This window comes from Carettochelys insculpta, chromosome 2 (genome assembly GCF_033958435.1).
Source record: "Carettochelys insculpta isolate YL-2023 chromosome 2, ASM3395843v1, whole genome shotgun sequence".
NCBI classification, from domain to species: domain Eukaryota; kingdom Metazoa; phylum Chordata; order Testudines; family Carettochelyidae; genus Carettochelys; species Carettochelys insculpta.
Genome location: NC_134138.1, coordinates 110,543,996 through 110,569,830, shown reverse-complemented (window position 1 = coordinate 110,569,830; position 25,835 = coordinate 110,543,996). Strand labels below are relative to the sequence as shown.

The following is a 25,835-nucleotide window of genomic DNA, read 5'->3' as shown; positions in this document are numbered from 1 at the left end:
TAGCCAGACAGTCCCCTTCCCCCAGTAGGTAAACTGTCCTAGTGTGGTTGGAAAGATCAGCAGCCTAGTCTCATGCCCGTGCCTGTACAGTGAATTGTTAGGTGGTATGGAAGAGCTACCTTGTTCTCCTGTTATCGGTCTCCTAGTACTTTCCTAAATTCAGTATATCACTGCTGCAATGCTAGTTCAACTCAATAACCTTTGTTGGAATGACCAGGTATACAAGTTGTGCCAAAGTTAGGTCCTGTACAGGAATTAACAGCTTAGGACAGAGCTTCACAATAATAATGGATTTCTATCCCATGTGTCCATTTAGCATCCTAATCCATTTCTGTAGTGACAGCCAGTGCTTCTCATCTACAGTCCCATTAAGCAACAGTTCCACAGTCTATCCTGAACCTCTTAGTTGCTGTATGTTGTACTCAAGCTAGCCCTTCGTCTGAGGCAGTCTTCATTGATGATTGCGAGAAGTGAATGCTTTATTATTTAAGATGTTGGTCAAGGGACCTTTCCATTTTGAATTGCAAAAGGTGAAGCCCACGATCTTAAGTGTGCAAATATTTGACAGATGTGCTTTGAAAATAACACAGACGTGCAGTGTCAAATTACATTCCTGCAGCAGTGCTTTTGTTTCAAATAATAAAGTTTACTAGTAGTGTTGGTCATGTGCTTTCATAGGCCTTCCTTTCTGTAACACAGGGAAAAACTAGGTTTTTCAAGTCTTTATCCCTTAGAGAATTTGAAAGCAAAATCATCTTAATAGAGTGCGCATTCAGTCTTCATAAGATTGCAAAACTATGGGTTATTTTGAACCTAATTACACTGAATTAACAAAAGCTTCAGACTTTTTGCCTGAACTGAAGTGGAGGCTTAATAGACTTTATTTGCAGTGAAACTTCATCCTTAAACATGCTTTTCACATTATGCAGGTTTAGAATAATGCCTATGGCGCCAATCCTATATTAAACAATAGTGGTTGATTTTCTAAAACATTGGCTTTTATGAGTTGATGTCAGAGGATGTGCAGCTATAGAACAATTCACTCATTCCCATCTTCACTGCTCCCCAAGTTATGGTGATCACTTTGGGTTGTTGACATTTTAGATGGAACATGGTCCCCTTTCAGTTGCCTATCAGTGGCTCATTAACTCCATGTTAATTGAAACTGAAAGTTTGTCAGATGACTCAATTCTGTTACATGTTAAATGGATTCAGTGAAGTAAGCATTACTGCTGTGATGAAAACCTCTGCGGAATTGATTGTGAACTGATTTGGAGGGATTCAGAGACTTTATCAGTTGCTCTTCAGAGTAAGCATTTTGAGAACTGTTGGAGTTTAGGACCATTCTAAATAATTTGTGTCATGTCTTTACCCTGAACTGCTATAAAATCTACCAGCTATGTGCCATTTCTGAACTACATCTTAGACAAAACACAATTTGTGTTGCATGTCTGAGAAGGAAATGAAGGGTAGAAAAAAAAAGGAGAAAGCAGAAGACTGATAATCCTGTTTTAGATAAATATTTTGGCTATATGTACACTTGCCCCCTTCTTCGAAGGGGGCATGGTAATCAAGGTGATGGGAGATTACTAATGAAGGGCTGCGATGCATATGCCATGTAGCTGTGGGCACTTCAAAGTGCCTTTACGCCTCAAAATTTTGGGGCGTAAAGGCACTTAGAAATAGCATGGGCACTTTGAAGTGCCTGCAGCTACATGGCATGCAGGTGCTTTGAAGTTTGATACTTCAAAGTTATCGCGGCAGAGAATTTGCCTAATGAAGGGCTGCATATGCATTGCAGCCCTTCGTTAGTAATCTCCCATCACCCTGATTAGCATGACCCCTTCTTCAAAGAAGGGGGCAAGTGGTGACATAGCTTTTAGGTATCCATACCTATCAGCAAATTCAGCAGTCTCAAGCATACCTAAAATTCAGCATAAACATTATGTTAAAATAAAGTGTGTATCTGGTTTTAAACTAACAAAACCCAGGAAATTCAGAATTGAGGCCACCCTCTTATATCTGGATATTGCAAAGATGTCTGTTATGAGAGGGATTTATAGTAAGTGCCATATGTGCTGCAGGACTTGTGTAAGACCTTATATGCTGGGTTTCAGTGTGGAGCCAGATTTTATGGCTGAGTTGTAAACACTTTGAGAATAGAGGCTTGTAATGGGAACAGTGACAGACCTTTAACTAGTTTAGTCTTATCTGGCTCCACTATCTTTATTTTTGTTAAAGCATCAAATGGCTACATGTTTGTTTATCATTCTCTCACTCTCTCAATTTCCACAAGTGTGTATTGTTCTTTATTTAAAATGTCACGAACATGTATCATCCGAACTGCAGAGTGATGCTTTTTGTCTAAATTGAACTGTTGTGTCTTATTACAGCAATTTGATTATTTGATTTGTTTTATAATATGTTTAGTTTATATTATGTCTGTAAGACACTAATAAGAGACTTATTTTAGTCTTCAATTTGATTTCCTAGTTTGACTTGTTAGTGATTTTGTTGTTTTTTTTCCTCCTTATTTTCCTCTTCAGGGAAAAAGCCATACCACTGCAGTTTTGCTGAAGAGGAGGAACCAATGGTAACATCTCAGGTAGACAAGCATCCTAAATTTGGAAGTACCAGTGTCAGAGAAAAAGATGCCAATGAACCTAAACCAGAGCGATCATCTTTAGTATCTACCCTGGAAAACAGTATCAAACAGCCTTTTCCAAAGTATGATGCCCAGAGAAATTCCTCAGACTTAAAGATGCCAGCATTTCAACGCAGCCAAGAGATTGCTTGCCCTGGTAGCACTGCTGTCTCTACTTCAGGAGTGGGGAAGACATCTTCAGATTCAGTAATAGACTTGAAAACCTCATTGGAAAAGCAGGCTAGCCACCCTAAAGAAAAACTGTCTGACTTGCACAGGGAGCACCTTGTGCTTGAAAAAGGTAGAGAGGCACAAGAAATGGTTCCGCTAGATTTAAGTGAAAAGTCAACTAGGGCTGAGTCATGCAATAAGAGCTTTACCTCATCTTTGCAGGCTGGTTTAATTGTCCACCCGTGTCCTTACTGCAATCATAAGACCTATTATCCTGAAGTCCTGTGGATGCACAAAAAAATTTGGCACAAAATCAGCTGTAACTCCATGGCTCCAGCATGGATTCAACAAAATGGATTCAAGAGTATAAAAAACAACTTGGTTTTTCTGTCAAGAAGTGGCCGCACTGGACCTCCTCCATCCCTCAGTGGTAAAGAATGCCCACCTTTGCCTGTTGCCAGGTTTACACGCACTCAGGTGCCAAGTGCGATGTCAGGATCCAAAAGCAATTCTTCCCCTGTTGGGATGAATACAAAGTCTGGGAGTGGGCATCAGTCCAAGGACAGCCATTCATTTGGCCACTGTGGTCCACGGTCCTCAGGTCTTGATGGGTACAGGCAGCCCAAATTAAACCATACCCAAGAGCAGCATAGCATAGCTGCACAACAGCCGCAGCTTAAAGCTAAATATGAAGTAAACTCCAAACTAATGCAAGTGGGAAGCTTTAGCAGAAGCCTAACACCCACCCAAACAGTCATGTCCAGGCCGACCTCACAGCCTGCCAACAGTAAACAGGTGGAGAAGTACATCATTCCCCAGGGAAGTGCTGGTTTTCCCCCTTCAGGTAGACATTGTGTATCTGACCCCATAAAAGCCAAATTCAACCCACCACCTCAGTATCACCCTCTGTGTAAAACTGAGCAGTACTCAAAACAAGAAGAGCATTCAGTGCCTCAACGGGAATCTCACACCAAGGCTGGCAATGAGATCAGGACATTGGCAAACTGCACAACAGGAGCAAGAGCAAATCCATTAATGCAACCGCAGCCTAGCCCAGCTGGAGCTTCTCCAGCTGTACACTCCATCAAACAAGAACCAGCAGCAGAAGGGCATGAGAAACGTTTGGACGTTTTTTTTAAGACCTACATTCCAAAGGACCTTGCTTCATTGTACCAAACCTGGGGTGCCAATAGCCCTGTGCTTGATCATGCAGGTAAGGCTTCTAAAAGCTTTTGGTTTGGGTCATTTATATTATTTACTCATTTCATCCTTCCTCTTGCCCTTCAGGCGACATCTATGCTAGCAGTGTAGAGTTGTGATGCTTGCTCTCCTCTGAGCGTGCATGCTAAAAATTGGCTACGCTACTGTTCATGCTTGTTCTGGCTCAGTGAGAGCTATCACAAGAACGTGTGCAAAGTTGGTATTCCCTCCCCTATCTCACTGTGTACATGTGGACATAATTGTTGCTATTCCGAGCAACAGTGATCTTGCTAGTTTTGAGTGCGGATTGAATACATTTCTCCAGGTACATTAGTATGGTAGATTCCCCTCCCAACACTGCATGGCACTTATATCACAAATCACATGTATTTGTTTCCTCCTAGAGTGTGACTACCAGTGTGTCCCACTGGTTTAAGTAGACTAGAGTTAATTCTGTCCCGCTGAAACCATAGTTATCTGGGGATTCTCATACCTATCAAAACTTTTTCGTTCTGGGCAAAATAAACTTCCTCAAGGGCTGATTGCTGATGGCTATTTTGGCTATCTTGTACAGTTTCCTCTACACGCTGTTTTCTCCGGAACCAATAGACAAACGTTCTTACACATCAGTGTCATTTTGTCTTTCTGAACAAAGAATTCTTAGATTTTCATCTCAATGTCTTTAAAAAGAAAACAGTGAAATTTTCCAATTGCCTATCTTGGACTGTTTGTCAATATTGTCTGATTTTCCAAAAATGTATCCATCAGTTTACTTTGACAGGAAAAGTATGTATGTCAATAGCCAGTTTAAAGTTCAGAGGCTAATTCTTTTTGTGCAGTTTTATAAGCAGCATTCAGAAAGTACCGTGAATTTCCTTCCAGTTCTCTCTACCCTTCCCTACCCGTCCAAAAACCACCTTTTTAGTTTTGAAACTAATCACCGCCATCTCTGTTTGACTTCCTGCCAGATTCTGCTTTGTGTTAGAAGAAATGGAAAAGCACCCTAAGTTCTTACTCTGAGGGGGGGTGTGTGTGGAACGTTACAATTCCTGAGAGTAATTTTGTTTTTCTGAATTTTAAGATTTTTTCCTTCATTTTTCTTTTAGTAGGATCTGCACAACATGAATTGTTCTGAAATGAATTTCACTTTAACAGGACCATTTTTGTCAGAACTTTACTATAGAAGTTGGAAGTTTTTCACTCATGGACATGAGCAGTGCTGGTGACATCAGCCATTGGGGAGGAGATAGCACAGTGCTCTGTTTTGTAGAGTTGTTAGATTTGAAGGGTGAACAACCAGGACAGTTGTAGCTTGGGATGAGGACAGCACAGGGACAGTTTTAGTGAAATGCCTGGATGGTGTGTAGATGATTACTTTAGCAGTCATGGTGTGGTTAGGGAAGAGACCCATACTCATAGGTTACAAGCTTTCTGGGAAGTTTCCTGAGAAGCACAATGGCAACATGAGACTCTGCTCAAGAAATGATCCCAAGCGTGCACTTCTTGAGCAGCCTGTTGTCTGTTGTACTAAATCAATTGATAATTAATAGAAGCATCTCTCTCCATAAAATGCTTTGAGATCTGTGCATGGAAAGTACTAAATAACAGCATTGTGGTGGTGGTCTGGACTGACTGATGTTTCCTAATTTTGGCCCCAGAGTGGAGAAGGATTTATAAAAGCTGGCACAAAGTACTTGTTCTTGTAAAGTAGGAGGGAAACAGGGTTATTCCCTGTTTCTAGGAACACACTGTCATAGTACTGTGTTCTTGTGTGCCCTGTGTTCACTTTGTTGATTAACTACAGGCTATTTTTCATTTGATCCTCTCTTTCTTTAAGGACATTTTCTAGCTTTTTTTCATTGCTCCTAATCCCGGTTCGGCTCTGCTAATGTAAGCAACTTTGGGTATCTTGTCTCTTGGGCTGCGTCTACACTACAAGATAAAACTGAATTTATTAATACCAATTTTGTAACTGGAATTTATAAATTTGATGTTTGACTATCTTCACCTCCCCACGTGCTCCTCACAAAGTTGACTTATTGCTGCCACACTCAATCAACAAACATCGACTGTTGCAGTGGTGTATTGTAGGAACCTATCCCACAGTTTCCTCATCCCCGTAGCATTCTGGGGCTACGTCTACACGTGCCCCAAACTTCGAAATGGCCATGCAAATGGCCATTTCGAAGTTTACTAATGAAGCTCTGAAATGCATATTCAGCGCTTCATTAGTATGCGGGCGGCAGCCGCGCTTCGAAATTGATGCTCCTTGCCGCCGCGCGGCGTGTCCAGACGGGGCTCCTTTTCGAAAGGATGCTGCCTACTTCGAAGTCCCCTTATTCTCATGAGCTCATGCATTTCAGCTCATGCATTTCAGCGCTCATGCATTTCAGAATATGCATTTCAGCGCTTCATTAGTAAACTTCGAAATGGCCATTTGCATGGCCATTTCGAAGTTTGGGGCACGTGTAGACACAGCCTGGGTATGCTCGCTGGTCTTTGACGTCGTCTCCCCACATTGCATTTTCCTCATTCCCCTCCCATGGTAAGCAAACGTCCATTTTTCCTGTTGGAAGGAAGGAAAAGTAGGGCATCCACAGAGGTAGCAAAGTTGACAGACATCTCTTTCTTCTGTAACTGAATTATCAAAGATTTTGTAAAAATCAGCAAGGGTATGTCGTCTTAACTGGCCCTCCACCGACTGTGTTCTCCCCTGCCCCTATGTGATTGCATCTAGTCGCTGAAATAACACATGGACCCTGAAAAACTTGAAAGAGTTGCTGAGGGGAGGGTAGTTGGCTTTCCATTGCACTATTTGGCTTCTGTGCAGAGTGTGTGTTCTCAATGGGCCATCCACTCACTGTACCCCCTCCTGCGATTTTATCCAATGCCTAAAAATAACACAGGGACCCTGAAAAGCTGGGGCAAAATTAGAAGAAAGAGAATAGAAAAGGCTAGGAAAGAAGTTTTTTGTCTTTCCTCTTCAGTACACAGACATTGCCAATATGGGGGATAGCAGTGAAATCTTATACACTGAACTTACAATGGAAACAGGAATCTCAACTAGCCCTCCACCCCACTCTTCCCTGTGCTGGGGGGGCACAGCGTGAAGAAAGAGGGTAGGAAACATTAGGAAAAAGATTTTATAAATGAAGTATCAAAGATTTACAAAAAGCATCGGCTGTCTGCAATGGGCAGCAAGCCCCTGAAAATATTTGGGGTGGGGGGCTGTGGTCTGTGGCTGCAGAGCTCGTTGACATGGTCAACCAGCTGTAAAAATCTCATGTGCCGGGGGGAAACATCCCCCCAGCAATACCAAGACCACCAGTTCCTTGCTGTGGCTTGGGGGGGGGGTGTTTCCATGGGGGGACAGTTGAAGTAGCCCCCCCGAATAAGTGAGTCTCCAGGGTAGGCTTCCCCCTGGCAGCTGCAAGCCTCCAAATATCTTAGCCACCGGTGGAGACGTCCCCCTGGCAGCAGAAAGGCCTCCAAAATACTTTTAATGGGATGCCTCTGAATATCTTAGCCACTGGGGGAGATCTCTACTTGGTGGCTGCAAGCTGCCAAAATTCTTTTCCTACCCTGGGAGCCCTAAACGTGCACAAGCCAGGACATGGTGCTGCCTGGCAGCATGGTCAGCACCAAAGCGCAGGCACATGCTTTTATTGGGTCAGGGGCTACGTACGTGATGTGGCTGAGCACGGGAGAGACCCTGACTGCGTGGTGCCTCTGGGGGAAGGAGGGGGCATGCACAAATATAAACCACTGAGAAGTTTCTTGGCCTCTTATGCAAGCATGACCCCCACATCAGCCTTGCTGCCACATAGTATGGCAGGGCGGTGGCTGGCACCAGGCAGCACAGAAAAAAATACCAAGCGTAGAGACAGAACCACAAACTCCATGCTGGGGCTATTTGTAATGGGTAGATGCACTTACAGCGCTAAAAGCAAAGAAAGAAAGAGAGAGAAATACGCTTTTCATCAGCCTCTCATACAAACATGACCCCACAGCCACTGCTTCCTGGTTCCAATTTGAAATTCACAGTCTTCCTGTTACCTAATTCCTTTGCACCTGGAGAGCAGCAACCAGAGTGGAGTACTGAGAGGCATTGTGAGTTACACATGGGAAACCTCTGGAGGCCAATAAATACGATTTTAAGATGTGGTGTTTCCACACTGGCCTTTAATTGAACTTTTAAATTCAAACTTGACACTACACCCGGTAGGCACTGACGATATTATGATATCAACATTAGTGTTCCTTAAATCAAGCTAACAGCATTTAAAGTGAAGACAGTCACGTGGCAATATCGACCTAACTGCCTTAAATTCAAATTTATCACGCAGTGTAGATGCATCCTTGATGACATTAGCATCAAATCATATCAGCCTGACCAGAATAGATCTGACTGACGCAGTGGTCTCCTTTCCAGCTATACTAGGCAGGATAGAGGGGAATAGGAGCAGTATGAACCTGACATGAATGGCTGCAGAAATCAGAAGATGCCCAGAAATATTGGGGCAGAGCAAAGCTGAGGAGGAGTTTCTGTAGGAAGGATTGTCTCTCTCCTTTTTTTGAAGTAGGATTTTACTGTGCACATTCTGCTTTAGAGGGAGATCTTCAGAGGCAAAAATGGAAGTTAGATGCACTTTGACTTTCAATGAGAGTTTATTGCCTAGCTCATATCTGTTCCTTTGAAATTTCTTCCATAACCCTAGAAATGTTTGTAATGGCCAAGTGTTAGAATTTTGTGGCTGTTGGGCTCTTCCTACATAGTGTTTTGGCTGTGCCCCTCTGTCTCTCTGTCTGGGCAACATTTTACCGTGTTCCCTCCCCTGAACTGTGCCGGCTCCAGCCCCTCCCCTGGTCAGTGTAGAGCCCGGCTCTGCCCCCAGTGGAGCCCCCCCCCCATGCCATGCTAGCTCCACCCTGCCAGTGCGGGGCCCAGCCCCCTGACGGAACCCCACCTCTGAACCAATCTCGCCCCTTTCCTGGCCAGAGCAGGACCCAGACCAGCCTCAAACGGAGCTCCTCCTCTGGCCAGCGCGGGGCCCGACACATACACTTTGGATGTGTATTACAAGTTTTGTCTAGAACTTTCTTCCAGCCCAACTTGTGCTTGCAAGTGGAACTGCAACTGGGCCTCTAGTTCCATATAGAATTTGCCAGTCGCTGCTGATGCTATCAGTGAATTGGCTTGGCAGTGTCTATTCTTTTTCTATTTAAAGTTAAAAATGCTGCACGTGACAGGATACTTACCTGTTAGACTAGCACAGCAAAACCAATTCAACTCTTTCCTCAGTTACAGGCAGTCAATCCCAACTGAGGGCAGAATTATCCCAGAGAGCCTTTACTGTGTGTTACGCAAACAAGGCTTCTATTTGCCAAGAGAGATTGGGTTGCCATTAAAAAGAATTTAGGGATGTTCTACCACTTACATAGCTTGTTCAGTGTGAACATTCCTAATTTTCTTATTTCCTGTTATTTAATATGGTGCATTGAGCAATAGATCAGCCTTGATCACAATAGAATATTCTGTTGCAGACATTTTGGTTTGTGCTGGAGTATGTTTGTAGTCTTTTGCTTTTATATTTTAAATGGGCTGTCTCATTTCTCTTGAGATTGGTGCACAATTCTTTTTTCTGCTTGTAGTTTTGTTTGGTTTGTTCTTTGGAGAAAAGAATTGAAAGTACTCCTGTGGTACTAGTAGTAGACATCAGGACTTTTCCACCAAGGACTACACATTTTGCTTACTGCATGAGGAGAAGAGGGGTTTCTTTTAAGTTTGGTAGAGGTGAAGTTGTTTATTCATAGGGCTATTTACAACTATAATGATACTAGGAAGGACATATTACAGTAGCAGGTGCTCCCTTTCCCCTGGGATTTCCACAAGAACAGCTCTGAGTGCTGGTTTCATAGGAGCTCCCCTGAAGATAGTCACTTTCATTTGCATAGCTTAATTTCCAAACACTTGAGATCTGCCCCCATCTTACTGGAGTATAGTTTATGCTGAAAGATGATCTCACAGAGGCAGTATGTTGTGACAATGGCGTCCATCAAGTCAAAGCCTTAAAATACCAAAAGCTTTTGGTGTCTCTGTCAAAGAAGTCAAACAGTGACAAAAATATGCCAAAATAATCCGGGTCTTACATCTGTGGTGTTGTGTTTTGTAGAGATACATAAAAGTAACCAGAAAGCAAACCAGAATGGGTGGAGGCTGGTGCAGAATGAATTCTTAGGTTACATATTTCTGTTCAGCAAGCTAGCTGGCAGACTGGCAGAGCTCACACTGTGTAAGAGAAAAACGTACTCTTTTCTAGAAGAGTTTTGTGTTTGAATAGGCAAATCACTGTTTGTCCTTAAAGCATTGTGTGCTCTAGACTCTTAGCAAACGGCAGTTAACCATCATTTAAAATGTATTCACATATGATCTTTGTTATGAGGTGAACTGATATATTTTCCCTCCTTACTGAAGTGTGATATTTTTGGGCTGGTTTCTACATCTGGTTAACTAAATATCAGACCTGTTTTAAAAAGATAAAACAAACAACCCCTTACCTGTTCCGGTGCTAAGGTTGGCCAAAAGTTGAAGGCAGAGTTATAGATCAAAGGTGTGGCTAAGAATGCTGTACCCCAAGTAAACATTGTCACTGGCTATGATAAGTGCGCGTAATATAAAGGTTCTGGCCCTACAGTCCTTACTCAAGAAAAATTCCTGATTTCCTTAACAGGCTAATTAAAATGAGATTCTTTACTCAGCCTGAACTCCTAAGAGTGGATCCAGAATGGTTAGCCAAAAGAACTTCAGGTCAGGCTTTGGACCGAGCCATGGTTTCTGTAAGGGTCAGGATAATAGATTCTAAAGCTGAACAGGAACATTAGGATCTTCTGTATCTTACCCTAATGAGTAAGTCCCATTGATTTTAACATGAGTGAAATGCATCTGTGGATTGACAAGAAAATAAACCTAAATTGTTCATTCTTTGTTTGACCATAGTTGTTACTGATTGATGCCTAATAACGTTTAGAGACCCCAACCAAGATCATGAATCTATTGTATTAGGTATCATAAGAGCCAATTTCTGCCCCAGAAAGCTTGCAGTCTGGCTGGAGGAGGCATACACAGGCTGTGAGAAAAAGCTCTTTTTATAGGTGGAGAAGTGGGGCACTAGGAAAGTAAACATCTCTCTCAAAGCCACAAAAGAGATTAGTGGACAAACTGAGAATTAAGCCAAGGCTTCTCATTCTTGGTCTAAAGCCTTAACCATGAGACACTCATTCCTCTGCATGAGGTATCATTTGACTTAGACCCACAATGAATGGTGTAGAGATAACACTGACATAATGGAAGAAAACATATATATTAGAGTCCCTTAAAGCACTGCGTTTAGCTTTGGTCTCAGAAATGCAAGCATAGTTACTTCTGTCTTACTGGAACAGACGCTAATAGAGTTTTTGCAATCTGTTAGCGAAAAACGAGAGTATCTGGTAGACTACTGCTAGAAAATCTGCTTTCATTTTTCACAGATCATGGTGAAATCCTGTTCACTTTATTGACGTGAAACTCCCAGGTTATCAGTGGGAGTTTTGCTTATTCCTAATCCCCAAACCTAATTCTGTTCACCTTTACTCTCACATAACTTCACTGATTTCCTGGGAGTTTCATGTGAGTAATCGTGACCAGAATTAGGCTTTGATAAACTAGCATGGTTCTGTATCTTCTCTCTAGAAAAAGTGCATTGGGCTATGTCTAGAATAGAGGGATTTGTTGACATACGTTTCTCGAAAGATATTTTGCGACAAAACTTTTGTCAACAGACCATGTCCAGACAACAAAATATATCAAAAGAGTGATACACTCTTTTGACAAGAGAGCAGTCAGAGTGTCTGGCTGCTCTACTGGCAAAATGGACACTCAGAACCACAGCAGACAGGACCTCAGGTCACCATTGCCTTCCAGGAGCCCTGGGGAGATGCTCCTTTAAAGGGACCCTCCCCAGACACCTGTTCCCTGCCTACGCTGCAAGCATGCCTACCTCCCCAAAAGACAACACAGCCAGAGCAGGGCTTTGACGCTTTCTGGGAGACGTGGTTCATTCCAGAGAGCTGTGGTGCCCTGTGCTTGTGCTGGCCCCACACAGAAGTCCTTCAGCACCTCCTGCACCTCCTGATGTCTGTCCTCCTCTTCCTTGTGGAAGGCAAGCCTGAGCCCACCTTTGAGGACCTCACCATGGCTGCAGGATGGTCACAACTGTGCCCATCTCTGGGTGCACAGGTGTTTCTGACTGGTGGAACTGTCTGGTCCTGGGGAATTGGGATGACCAGCAGTGGCTCCAGAACTTCCTAATGCAGAAGGACTCTTTCCTGGAGCTTTCTGCCTGTCTCAGCCCTGCCCTCTGGAGACAGGACACCTGGCTGTGGCCTACCATCCCCCATGGAGAAACGGGTCGCAGTTGTTCTTTGGAAGTTTGCCACCCCTGAGAGCTACTACTTGGTGTGCAACCAGTTTGGCATGAGGAAATTCACTGTTGAGACCCTAGTCATGGGGTAAGGCACTCTTGGGCTGCGGTCCCGCTGCAGTGGGTGAGGGAGTGTCCCACCAAAGGGGTACCCTCAGAACACAGGGTTGGGAATGTGAGGGCTAGGGTTAGGCAGGGAAGCCCCATCCCTGGGGGACCATGCCATCCTACCTTCGCACAGCCCTTTAGTCTCACAGGGTGCCTCCCAGAGAGCTTGGAGCAGGTGGGGAAGAGAAGTAGGGCATTCTCTGGCATCCAGGGATTCCCTCACTCATTCTGTGGCATGTGGTCAGTCCCCTCCCCTCTGCAGGTCATGACGGCCATCAACATCATCCTGCTGCGGAAGGTCATCTGTAAGGGAGATGTGGACACAGTCATGGCCGGATTCGCTGCCCTGGGGTTCCCAAATTGCATTGGGGCCATCAGTGGGACCTACATCCTCATCTGTGCCCTGGAACATAATATAGCCACGTATCTCAACTGCAAGGGATACTTTTCAGTGGTGCTGCAGGCCCTGGTCGACCACTGTGGACAGTTCACGGACATTTACATTGGGTGGTTGGGCCAGGCACACAATGCCCATGTGTTCCACAACTCTGGCCTGTGCCAGAGGATGAAGGAGGGCACATTCATCCCCTTCTATGAGCTGGCAGTCAGGGATGTGCAGATGCCACTCTGCATCATGGGGGATGTGGCCTAGCCCCTCATGCCATGGCTCATGAAGCCTTACACCAGCCAGCTGGACTGCACCCAGGAACTCTTCAATGCCTGCCTTAACCAGGCCTGCGTGAAGGCAGAGTGTGCCTTCAGACACCTCAAGGCATGCTTTAGATGCCTGCTCACCTGCCTGGATGTGAGGAAGCGCAGCGTCCCTCAAGTTGTGGCGGTGTGTGGTGCCCTGCACATCATTGTGGAAAGGAAGGGAGGGGCCTTCCCCTAGGATGGGGTGTGGATGCTGGCTGCGAGGGTCGTGCATATGAGCAGCTGGGCACAGCTCCCATCTGCCAGGCCCATCAGTGTGGGGTGTGGATCTGGAAGGCCCTGAAGGAGAGCTTCTCCTATGGCCCCCAGTAAGTCTCCCCAGTGCCCCCACAGCAGGAGGCTTTGGGCCCACAGCCCTACCCCAAACCCACCACACCCCCTTCCCTTGTCCCCTCACCTTTTCATGACCCCTGTTCAATAAAGAGGGACACAGGTGTGATGAACAAATAACTATTTTACTTAATCAAAGAAAAATGTGTTGAAAAGAAATAATCTAATAACAGACTATTTACAATAAAGCAAAATGCAAAATCTTTGAACTATGTATGGAGTGCGGCTTGGGACATGGAGTGCAGGGCATCAGAACTTGGATTGGAGGGGCTTAGGACAGGCGATGAGGGAGGCCTCAAAATATGGAGGGAGTGGGCGGGACGCAAACCCCGGGGTGGAGTGGGGACCCTGAGCAGCGTCAGCCTCAGGATCCTCTCCTGTCACAGATTCATGGCACCCTGTTTGGCTGGGTTGGGGCTGGTACCAGGGGCGGTATGGAGCAGGTGAGGCTGCATTGGGGTCTGGGTGAGCCTGGAGAGCAGGAGGGACAGGGGTCGGGGAAGAGAGAGAGGCAGGCATGGCTCTCAGCCACAGTAGCGGGGGCAGGGCAGTGAGGGTGGTGGGGGCAGCAGCCACAGGCAGCTAGGCAGTCATATCCCACCAGATGCCGATGGCGAAATCAAAGTGGGACGTGAGTTGGTTCCAGGCCTACAACCACCATTCTCTGTCATCCCACACCCACTGCTCCATAATCTGGGTCATTCTTCAGAGGGTGGCATTGGGGTCCAGGTGGAGGCCCTCTTGGATGTGTCTCCAGCCCCTCCAGCTGCGAGCTCACCCTGGTGGTGAGAAGTGGATCTGGATCTCCCTGGTGGTGAGGTAGAAGCAGCCCAGCCCTTGGGCAGTGTAGGTGCAGCTGTAAGGAAGATGAAGGGGAGAGATGGTGGGTCATTCATGCAATTCAGCCCCTTGGGCCATGCCCCCCACTTTCAGCAGTGACCAGCACCCCCCAGGCCAAGGGATGGGAGTGTCTGGGGAGCAAAGCCACGTGCGGCCTGCACAATGGGCCATGCTGCATGGGTGCTATGCGGTGCCTCTGGAACCGGGCTGACTGCAGGTCCCCTCACGCACACTCGATGGGCTAGTGGCCAAGGGAGGTGTCCAGCCATGGAGGGGTCTCCTCATGGGTGGTGGGTGAGTTGGGAGCAGCCCTGGGGTGTGTGATGCACAGGGTGCTCATCAGCGGGACCCTCACCCAGCTCTGAAGACACCTGGTAGGTTGCCTCTGTGGTGGTGATGAGCTCCAGGGCAATTAAGAGGCTGGTGCTGGCCTCCAACCCCATGTCTGGCCCTGGCTCCAACTCCAACTCCGGTAGGGTATGGGGCTTGGAGGCCGCCTCCTTCGAAGGCGCCTGCTGCAGCAGGGAACTCAACCTCTGTGTCCACGCTGCAGTGTGGAGGGGATGTGTTCCCCTCCCCACCTCCACCCACAGGATGCTGTGCAGCTCCCTGTAATAGGGGCAGGTGGCAGGTCCTGCCCTGGAGCATCAGGCAGCATCTCAGACCCTGATGTAGCCCTGGTGAAGCTGTTTTACCTTCGCCCTGACCTGCTTCATGGTTCGGGGCGGGGTGGAGGGTGGCCACATTCTGCCTGGGCAGTGGCCATCTGAGTGTAGATGTGGGCATTGTGGCACTTTCCTTTAGGATCTTGGAGGGTTTTCTCCCACTATAGGCCCGAAAGGGCCTGGATCTCAGCCCTGGTCTAGGAGGGAGCCCCCTTCTTGCTGTCCTGGGGTGTCTTCTGGGACCTCTCGGGCTGGTCCCTTGAGGGCCCAGTGGGGTTGCAGGCTGCCTGCTGCTCAGCCATAGGGCATGCTGGCTGCTCAGGAGTGGCTGCGAGGTCGTGGGACACAGCTGTGTGTTGCTCTGCTGATGGCATGCTCTGAGCTTCCTGCCACAGGGTGTCTGGGCTTTAAGAAGGGCTGGAGGCAGGATCCATAGAGCACTGTTTGCTGTGGAGAGGGTGTCTGCTGGGACACCTGCATGGTATCCCGGGGGCCTTTTCTATTGACAGAAGGCCCCCAGGAAGTTCCAGACCTGCTTTTTGTCAACAGATCTCCTGGGGAGCAGGGTACAGCTGTTGACAAAAGTGCTGCATTCTGTCGACTCACTGGTGACAGAATACACTTGGTAATCTGGCTGCTCCCCTGGTTTTGTCACGGCTGTTTTGTCAACAAAGCCTTCTCGTCTAGACATAGCCTTGGAGAGAAGCATGTTCAGGGATGCTGTAATGAAGAGAAGAGATACTTGTACCGCAGTTCCCTGGAACTAATTTTATAATTAACCATTTATTCTTATTTATCATGGGCATAGTAAAACCAAGTGGAGGGCTCCTTTGTGCTAGGTGCTGTGCAAACAGCAAATGACTGCCTAGTCTGTAAATTTCTTTTTCCTTTGTTTTGTGGGCATCACACAAACTATGTATTATTTTGGGCACAGCCCACTTTCTTGATGACATTTATTTAAATGTATAATTGAGCTATTTGAAACAATTGTCACTCTTTTTTTTAGAATTTTTACTTTTTTTCCTCTGCGCTGGTCATTATTATTATTACTGTTAGTAACATCATCAACAACAAAGCTGCAGCTTCATTAATAAGCCCCTGAGAATTTGCTTTAAAAGCCCAGGTATTCCAATGGTAAATTAAAACACCAGTTCTTTCCTTTTTAAGGAGTGAGGAGGGCCTCCTACCAAAATAGAAAAGATGTTCAAACATTTTAAAGAAATGCCCAATAAAAGTCAAATGTGTCTTTTTTGATCAGCAGCAAAGAGACAAAGACTGGCCCTTTAAGTCAGATACTGTAAACTGACCTTTGGAAAAAAAGGAGAGGCTTGAGTAGTTTTCCACAAATGCTAATGGCCTAGAAAACATGTTTACCAAGGGCTGGTAGAAGGCTGCTGTGTTGCTACTAGCTCAAAATGTCCGGAATGACACTTTCATTCACAGATGTCTTTCGTCTGTGCCTCAGAGGTCTGAGGTCAAAGCAACACCGGCAGGCAGGTAAGCAGGGGCTAAAGGTTTGATCAGTTTGTGATGGCTCCACTCACTCTGTATTTGTCTCCAAGGTATTGCAGCCTGGGGGGGACATTCGGGCTCTGGTTCTGCTCACTTCCTATTATCCATGTGACTTGTCTCCGCCACGCTGGAGTCACTTTGATTTGCCTGATGTACTGCTTGACAAAGCTGGGTGATGGCTGAAAAGTGGATCCAGCTGCTCTGAAAAGCGCACACCTGACATGCCAGTCCTGGTGCGGGCACATCATGGGGAGCATTTTTTAATTCAATGTAATTTATGCATTCTTGCAGTCCTGTGTGTGCCTGGCCTGTCAGCCAGTGCCTAGATGAAGGCTGACAGTTGTCATCCAGGGCCTGAAGGTAGCCTCACATAATGACACATTAGACATACTAATGATGTTTTCTTCTGGCATAATGTTTTCTTCTCAACTTTCCTCTCCCCCTCCCTTTCGTCTCCCTCCTATCCACCACAGGGATGCTTAGGACGCAAACGCGCCAAGGAGACTGTGTCTGCATAGAATGTGGAAAATGCTTTAACCAGCCCAGTCACCTCAGGACTCATATGAGGTCCCACACAGGTATCTTTTCTCACCAGATTTTTTTGTTTGGTTTGGTTTTTTTTAACCCAACTCACAGCATGTTGAATTTATTGTTGCCTCCCAAACTAACCTAAAAAATTGGTAGTACCCGAGGTTTTGGTTTTGGTCCTGCTCTTGTCCTCTATATATGTCATACCTGACTCTTCCTCCGTGCCCTCCTCCCAAATGCAATGCTTTTGAGATAAGTCTGTTTGCAAATACTTAATTAGAGAGTAGACTACTCAGAAATGAATATGCTAATGAATTCTGTTGCCACCAGCACAAACTGAAATCAGAGTAGCCCCTTTCAACAGAACATAAGGCTTTGTTTTCTTTCATCGCTGCTACTGACTAGAACAGTTTTGTGTGAAACCTGAGCCTCCTCATACTGGTCAGTTATAAACTCTAAAATCCCTGTCAGCCATTTCTACCCTAGAATGATTTACTGTTGAGAACGTAGCCAGCTAAAACTACCCGTGTCAAGATACCTCATCAGCATTACATGAGACAGTGAAACTAGCGGGTTCTCTTTGAGAAGTGTGAATGATGCATACATAAGCCAGTCTGATGCAAAATGACAGAGGCCAAATGGTAAGTAATGCAAGAAGAGGGTCCCGCTACACATACACTGATAATTAATGTTGTCAGTGATTGCTTTCTTCAGCATTGAAGTTTGAATTAAAAAGGGCAGTGCCCCTAGGCTGCCATTAGCACACTCTCTTACAGTAAGTGTTACGGTAAATTGGTATTTTCCAGCCACAGGCTAGTAGCTGGTGTCTTTTTTTGAATGTGGTTAATCTGTAATGGTCTCAAATAATGTACACACACTAACGAAGCTTGAATGTTCATCTGTTAACAAGCCCCCTTGTTCCCACAGTGGTATTTGAGTCTAATGGACTCCGAGGTACTGAAGTTCACACCACCTCCGCAGATGCCCCAAAACAAGTATGTTTTACAATTAACTGGGTATTTGGTTTTTAATGTAGTAGCTGGGAGAAAGTTGCACAGTGATACTCATCAGTAAAGCACTGACTGTTTTATAACAAATTTGTAAATAACAGCATTGCTCTGATGTTTTTAGATCCTACAAGTTTTTTAGCATTTTACCCAAAGCAAGTACATGGAGAAGATAGTTATTGTGTGGACAAAATGTTAACAGTGTATTGGGCGTGGAAGGGAAAGGTAATTCTGTAATGTAAAAGGTGGTATAGAGAGGTGAGATAATATTTTAAAAATTGCTGGAAAGAGATTTGCTTTTCACCTAATATGTTATCTACAGCAAAAACACAAATAACACTTGGTCTGTGTTTTTTCTGAAGAGTATTCCTATCCTGATAGCCTGTAGCTGATAACTTTGAAAGGCTCTTACCTTTCAGTTTCTGTGGACTCTGTGTGATGGTGTGCTTTCCTGTTTCTAATGAACAGTGTTTCCTGTTTTGACAAACACTTTCTTTCAGTTCTCTGAATTGGACTTGTTGTGTGCTAAAATAAAACAAAACCACTTCATCTGTGTGCTCCTTCTTCAGCCTTGACAAGTGAATTGTGGAAATTCATCTTCTCATAAGCAGCTCTCACGCAAATTGCTATCTTGAGTGTAGGATGTTTGTCCTTTCTCTATTTTCAGTTTTCTCTTTTATCACCACGACAGTCTAGTATCTGCCCTTCCCACCAAGCCCTTGCAGACAGTAGGACAAATTTATTGCTGGTGTAAGTGGGTGCAATTCCATCTCAGCTCTGAATGTAGACCTTCATTAAATCTGAGAACCTAATCCAAAGTGTCATTTGAGTCAATGATCTAAAACCACCCCCACCAGAAGTCGTATCAGAAACCACAGCTTTGTGCTGGCCACATAATGCTCTCTTCATGGGGACTATTTGTCTCCTCAGTTGTATTGGCCTGTTGATTAAGGATCTGGAGGTAAGTCTGGAAGTTGAGTCATCTTCACAGCAATGAATAGTGCCACCATCTGTGCCATGGGATGGGCCAGGCCATCTCCCTTTTGAAAAGCCTTCATTTTTGTGCTAAACCAACCCTGGGGGAGTAGCAACTAAAAGCTGCTATTATTTGATAACCATTGATTCGTTGGGTGGAATGAGTTGAGTGTTCTCAGCCCATTTTTCAGTGGAAAGGTATTCATATCACTTAAACAGTCACCACAGTTGATCCTTATTTGCCTCTTGGTTAGTAATCTCAGCAGAGGCACCAAGGTTTAAATGGGTTATGGAAACAACCTACCTGTCCCCTTTAAATGTGGTCTCTCTGGGTTATTGGGACATAGGCAGAATTGATGGTGCCCATGCTGTTCTTATTTTGCGGACAAATGCAGGACTTCCTTCTCCAGGGCTGTCAATGTGCCACTTGTTATCAGACATAAACTCACGTGAGAAAAATAAGAACCAACTTTGTTTAATGTCTCTGTGAAAGGATTTTATCCAATATAACAAGACCCACCACTAGAGAAACAAATATGAAACCATTTGTGTCCTTGAATTCATTTTTGTCCTCATGACAGTAAAGTATCTCCTTTCACAAATCCTGTTTTAGTAATTTAATATGCTTTTGCCTCAGTGATTGTAATAAGATTCATATATTGTAGGGCTTTGAACTGAGTCAGGAATCATTGACCTATTTAAAACTGAAAGGCAACCTTTGTGCCACAAAGGAGAGACTGATTTTTTGGAGTTGGGGGAGGGGGTGCTGGAAAGGGAGGAAGAGTAGTCACAGCAAGGGTGTGCCATAGTTAGAGAATTACATATGGAGATTATTGAGATTGCAGATGAATTCATTGCTAGAATGTTCTGCTTGTACTGATGATCCATTAAATTGGTAGAAAGGCATGACTCTGTGATAGAAGTATTGATAGACGGTGAAATACTGTGTGGCTCTGTAAACTAGCACAATGGGGGTCTTTGGTGAACTCTCATAAATTTGCTAACATACATTTAGCAAACGTAAGCATCTTTAAATTGTGTGGTGCTGTCAAATCTCTTTTGTCTCTTTACCTTCTCTGACTTGTTCCCAAGTGGAGCTGAGATCAAAGATTTTGAAAGCAATGGTTTTAGAAACAAAAAGTAAGATTGCAATTGGAATTCTTGTTTAAAACATTCTAAAACACAGACAAATTGTAAAAAAGGTCATTCCTAGGAAGTAACAGCTGTGGTAACATAGCTTACTTGTCCTTACAAACTCATACTGTGCCACAATTTGACTAACTTTTTCCATAGCAAAATTAGTTTGCTATTGTAGTCTGTCAGTGTTGGTGTACCATAGTGGTAGCAGACTGAGCTAGAACATTTCTTGATCAAACAGCTTCCATAGGATTGAGCAGAGGTGAGCTGCACCGATTTCCCAGTCTGTTACCATTCAGTCTCTCTTCCATAGAGAGTCCAATAAAATCACCATCAGCCACAGATAGTTTCCTTCCTCCTCTTTGTCACAATTATTCTTCAATTTCTGCCTTTGTCTCAGTTTGTCAGCATCTTTGTCAGCTAAAATGAGAACAGTCAGTTATCTATTGTTGTCCGTGTCCTCATAATAAACGATGACTTTATGTTTGCCGTCAAAATTTCGCTGGTAAGTCCCTGAGGTTTTCAAGACAATTTCATTTCAACCTGCAACTCTGGAGCTTTTAAAAGCACAGAATGTATTAAGAACAATGCCTCCAGCACTCTGGTAACACAATTATTACCCAATTAAACTATTGTCACTCCACTTTTTTTTTAATTGGGCACAGAGCAATTCTAGAGAGTTTACAGTGTAGAGTCTATTCACATTTCTTCCAGACCCTTCTGTATTCAAACAAGGAAACTTCTCAATAACTTGTCCTTATAAAGGAGAGCTAGTGGATTCTGCGGTCTTCAAGCAATAGTGTTTGAAGGCTTTCTTGTAGAATTATTTAAAGTCAGCACTTTCACAATGAATCTAAAATTCGTTGTCTAAAATTAAGCACCTGAAACCCTAATTTACAGTGATGAGCAACCAGTTCATTGGGAGTATTGGGTACTGACCACCGCTGCAGATTGGGCTGTTTACTTAGGTAACTGAATAAGACTATTGGCATCCAGTTTGACAGCAATGAAGAAATATAACCAAATTAAATATAGGAAGTAATTAGGTGAATGCCTGAAATGTAATATTCTTTTCGGCTTGTCTCTGCTTCTGCATGACCATTGTCTAAAAAAAAATTGATACTTTTGCTAGGTACATTTCCTAAGAATTCTACTGTATTTCCTGGACTTCTAAAAAGGACAGAAATGCATACTACATGACCTGACTCAATACAGACCGTGTAAACTCGTGCACTTTTACTTGAAATGCTTTAATATTAAACGTTGAATATTCTGAATATTTTTATAAATGCTAAATATCCAAATATATTCATAATTAAGATAGCATATTCGTCAATGAATATGTATTATCATTTGGAATACACCAAATAGCATTTCAGAGACATGATTCAATAAGCCTGGCTTCTGGGAGCACACTCCAGTCATATAAGGAGTGTAAAACGAAGTCAGTTTCTTCTTGCAGAAATCACTGTGACTGTTTGAATAGACAGATGTGTACTACCGTGACTTTAAAAGCAATGCATTTCCTAAAGTGTTGAGTGATAGATTTCATGGGTAAAACTGGCTTGTGTCTACTCAAAGATCAAAGTCTCAGTAGTTTGCCTTGAAAATTGCGTCAATATTGATAACAATTTCTGTCACATATGTTGTTCATTTAACTCTTTCTGTTTTCTTAAAAACAAAACAAAACAAAAAACAGGATTGTCTACCCTGTTGGGTTCACAACCCATCCTTAGTTCTATGCTCAAATATTTTGTCTAAACAAAACACTTCAGAAAATTTTAAAGAACATACCCATCGAAAGTGACTATTTTGTCTGTTAAAATGTTCTAGAGTATTTCATTTAAACAAAATGTTTCAACATAGAAATAAGGATGGGTTGTGAATCTGTAGACAATCGTAGGTTTTTTTTTGTTTTGTTTTGTTTTTAAATGAAACGGGAGGGGTGATGAGAAAAATACTTGTCAGTGATACCTTGGAAATCTCTGTGTCGTGCTACTTCTGTGGTGCTAGAACCCACTGGCTATCACACTTTGCAAATGACAGCAGTTTATGTAGCTATTGCAACTCTTGAAATCTTTTTCACTTAAAAAGGCATTTTAAAAATTGGTGGTCTATTGGAATGCCCTACAACCTCAGTAAGAAGATTTAACCATGGACACTCATCTTCAGTATAGCAGTTTAAAATGTTTCTTACAATTTTCAGTACCTATCCTCCATAAATGCAAATCATCCAAACTTCTGGGGGATTAACAGATTGTTAGGATGCAGGGGGAAATGCAGCAATATGTTGTTAGAGTTTGCTTGCTTTCAATATCCTTTGTGTGTGTGTGTATCTTTCTTGCCCTTGCCTATCCTGGAGCACCCAGCCAGGACAAAAAGCATTCATATCAAAATATTATTAGTTCTAGTGACGTCTTTAAGATTTTAAAAATGCAAACTTAAAGTAATCTTTATAACATTTTGCTCACATGTGAAATGTCATGTCCCAGCTCCTTACTGAATTTTTTTAAGATCATGATTAATAGTTCATTTCGCATTATTGCAAATGTTATTTTTAAATACTTACGTTGAGAGCAAGAATTCCATTAATCAAAATAATAGATAATGAACAAACAAATGGCAAGCTAATTTGTCTCATTCATGGATGTGGATTATAATGTAAACAATCAAGGAATCGTGTAGGTTGCTGTACTGGTGTATGAGTATTAAGTGCGCAGATCCACTCCCAACATTTTTACACTTCTCCATAAGCTGAAAGAAGCAGCCTTTTTCAAATTGGGAGTTGCCACTGAATTTCAGTATTGTTCGGTAATTTAACACTGACTTATCCAAATACATGTACAAAAACCTGCATGTACCATCATCTTGTTACTGGAACACGTGATTTGGTAGTTTTATGTCTTGTCTAAGATGAACCAACCATTTAAAAGATCGGATTTCCTTCTTTGGAAGAAATATTCTCATCTACATATGTTAGAGTAGGCCACGTGTCACATACCAGCTGGGTCAGTCAGCACACACCTTAAGGGCCAAATTTTCAGTAGTGGCTTTTAATTTTCCGCTTGCAAAACCGTATTTGCATAATAGTATAGTTCCCAATTTGGAGCAGATAAATCAATTAGGGAACATCCTTTTACCAAATTTGCATGTGCAAATGCAGGTGAGCAGGGCAGTTGTGTTTGCATATTTTTGTGGGAACAACATCAGATTGTTACTCTGTAGCACTGAGGTACCTTAAACACTGTAATGCCTTTAGGGTTTTGGCAATACCTTCTCTCTAATCTAGAGTGACTGTGTTTGTCTCCAACACTTTGAAGTCTCCTTCTTGTTCTGTGAAGAAAATAACATTTATGTCATCTCCACCCATGTGCCTGTTTGCTGTTTCTCTTAAAATGGAAAGCCATTGGCTGATGGCTGAAATTTTCTCTCAGTGTAGGAAGATTGGGCCCTTAGCAAGGGTTGGCTTTTTTAAAGCTGTAATTAGGTGCATTCTGATAACTTAACCTGTTCCGAAAGGTATTCCCAGCCTCTCTTACCCACCATTGCAGCCTTTGGTCCCTTCTGTACTTTTCTATCTTGTGGGAAGATGACAGTCCCTTTCATTTTATGATGCTACTGGTGGGACAATTTGTGAGTGGATTACAAGATTACCTGTAGGGTAGAATTCCCTCCCAAATACTGATTGGGTTAGCTGTGCTACTGAATTACCCCTAATTGCATCCTCAAGCCAGGGTCCTTTTTACAGCCCTTACCCAGAAAAACTGGGTCAAGATACCCCTTTCTCCCCATCGCCTAGCACAAAGAATCCTTTCCATGTTTCCCTGGTGTACCTCTAGCTGGCTCAGTGCAAGATGTTTTAATGATAGTGCTTTTTCTTGGAATTGTGGCTCTGTCTCTTAGGCATGATGTAGCTCTGCAAAAATGTAAAACATCTTTCTTAGTTTACTGCAGGAAATTCAGCATCCAACTAAGGAAGTTTTATCACATCTCTCGTTCAGTTACTATTTCCTACATTTCAAATATACTGCGGGCTGTACAGCAGCTCTTTTTCTTTAATTTTGTTGCAAATCTTTCCAACTTACCCCAAACTTTGACTGGTAAATGTCATGAATCTCGGACTAGCTTTAATTAGGAATTTTCTAAATCTATTAATGAAAGAGATACGCTTAATACATTATGTCAACCAGAGCTAGGCTTTCTTTAGCTATTTCCAAGGCTGCCACAGGCACAGCTTGAAACTTGCTGGGATTTTCCATGGGTGTCGTATTTTATGTTGTGCTAATATCAAATGGTCTGTTTCACTTCATTAGGGACTTTAGCATAAGGTTAATGTATTTATGTAAGATTAATCTTGCCATGTTTTAGTCATCAAGATTGTAAACTGCATTGTTCATACAGTGATTTCTGCATGTGATTTGCTGCAGGCTCTGATTTATTCCTTTCAGGTCATATAATTTTTTTAGATTCTCCCTTTCTGCTTTTCCAACATGGCAATTATTTATGAAAATTAGTAAAAAAATCCCTTGCAGGTTTGGACAGTGCTTTATTAGAGGTTTGTCTGTCTTTTTTTATGTTTGTATGGCCTTCTAATTCGACCTTTAAAAAACCAGACAAACTGTTGTTCAGTTATAAAGCCCTTTTTGTTACTGCAGAGTAGGACTTTTTAGAGTTCTTCCTCTCACAGCCATTCTTAACCTTTTCTTAAGTGCTTCTTCAGTCACTGTTGTTTGCTATTCTAGTACGTCAGACAGTTATAGGAGCCTGACAAGCTTTGCTCTCACTGGAGATGATTAAAAATAACTCTTTGATGTATTGGGTCAAAATGAATGTGTATAAAGCTAAAAAAGGTAGCTGAAATGTGGAGGAACCTAAGATTGCATGATGGTTCTCAGTAGGGGCGGGCAGCAATGTAAGTGTAAATCGGAAGATTATAATTAGAAAACAAGAGGAAGGAATGAGCTTTTTTCCATCTTTTTTTCTTGTAGGGGAGAGACCATTCCAATGCAGATATTGTTCATACAGTGCCTCTCAGAAAGGGAACCTAAAAACGCACGTGCAGTGTGTGCACCAGGTACCCTTTGACAACAGCAAGTACCCTGATTGGCGATTCCAACAACCTCAAAATGATGATCCCAAGAACCATATAGAACAGCTGGAAAACTTCTCTACAAGCCATCAAGTCTCTGGAGTCACCGTGCTAGAGTGAAAACAGTGCTCTGCTGGAATGGAGATGCCTCTGCACTGTTAATCATTTTAAAATAAATGAAGATGCTACACATGATATATATAAATAGACGTACTAATCAGTCCCCTGGTTCCTTATTTCCTTTATAATAAACAGTGGAGTTGGCAAGCACTGTGGCAGTGCAAGGCATCTATATTAATCAAGATAAGTTTGAGACACTGGAAAAATTAAACTATATGTGATCTGGACAGCGTGAAGAATTTAAGTACTGTAACAAAAACCTCCCTGATGCTCAGAACGACTATTTGATACATTTGAAGAACAGCAGTGGATTTGGGAGCTGAACAAGTATTAATT

The 25,835-nt window shown here is 43.3% G+C and overlaps 1 protein-coding gene across 4 annotated transcripts in view; it reads left to right on the top strand.

Moving 5' to 3' along the window:
* ZNF516 (zinc finger protein 516) overlaps positions 1-25,453 on the top strand; it is a 151,306-nt gene extending 125,853 nt beyond the window's left edge. For 3 of the 4 annotated variants that reach the window (XM_074987529.1, XM_074987528.1, XM_074987530.1), the window contains 2 exons: positions 2,547-4,028; positions 12,828-13,494. In XM_074987529.1, the coding sequence (XP_074843630.1) occupies positions 2,547-4,028; positions 12,828-13,234 (1,889 nt within the window). In that variant the 3' untranslated portion in view covers positions 13,235-13,494. Of the gene's footprint in view, positions 1-2,546; positions 4,029-12,827; positions 13,495-17,116; positions 17,222-18,098; positions 18,167-25,278 lie in introns of those variants that run through there. The other variant, XM_074987531.1, reaches the window with a different exon arrangement.
* The last annotated feature ends 382 nt before the right edge of the window (positions 25,454-25,835 follow it).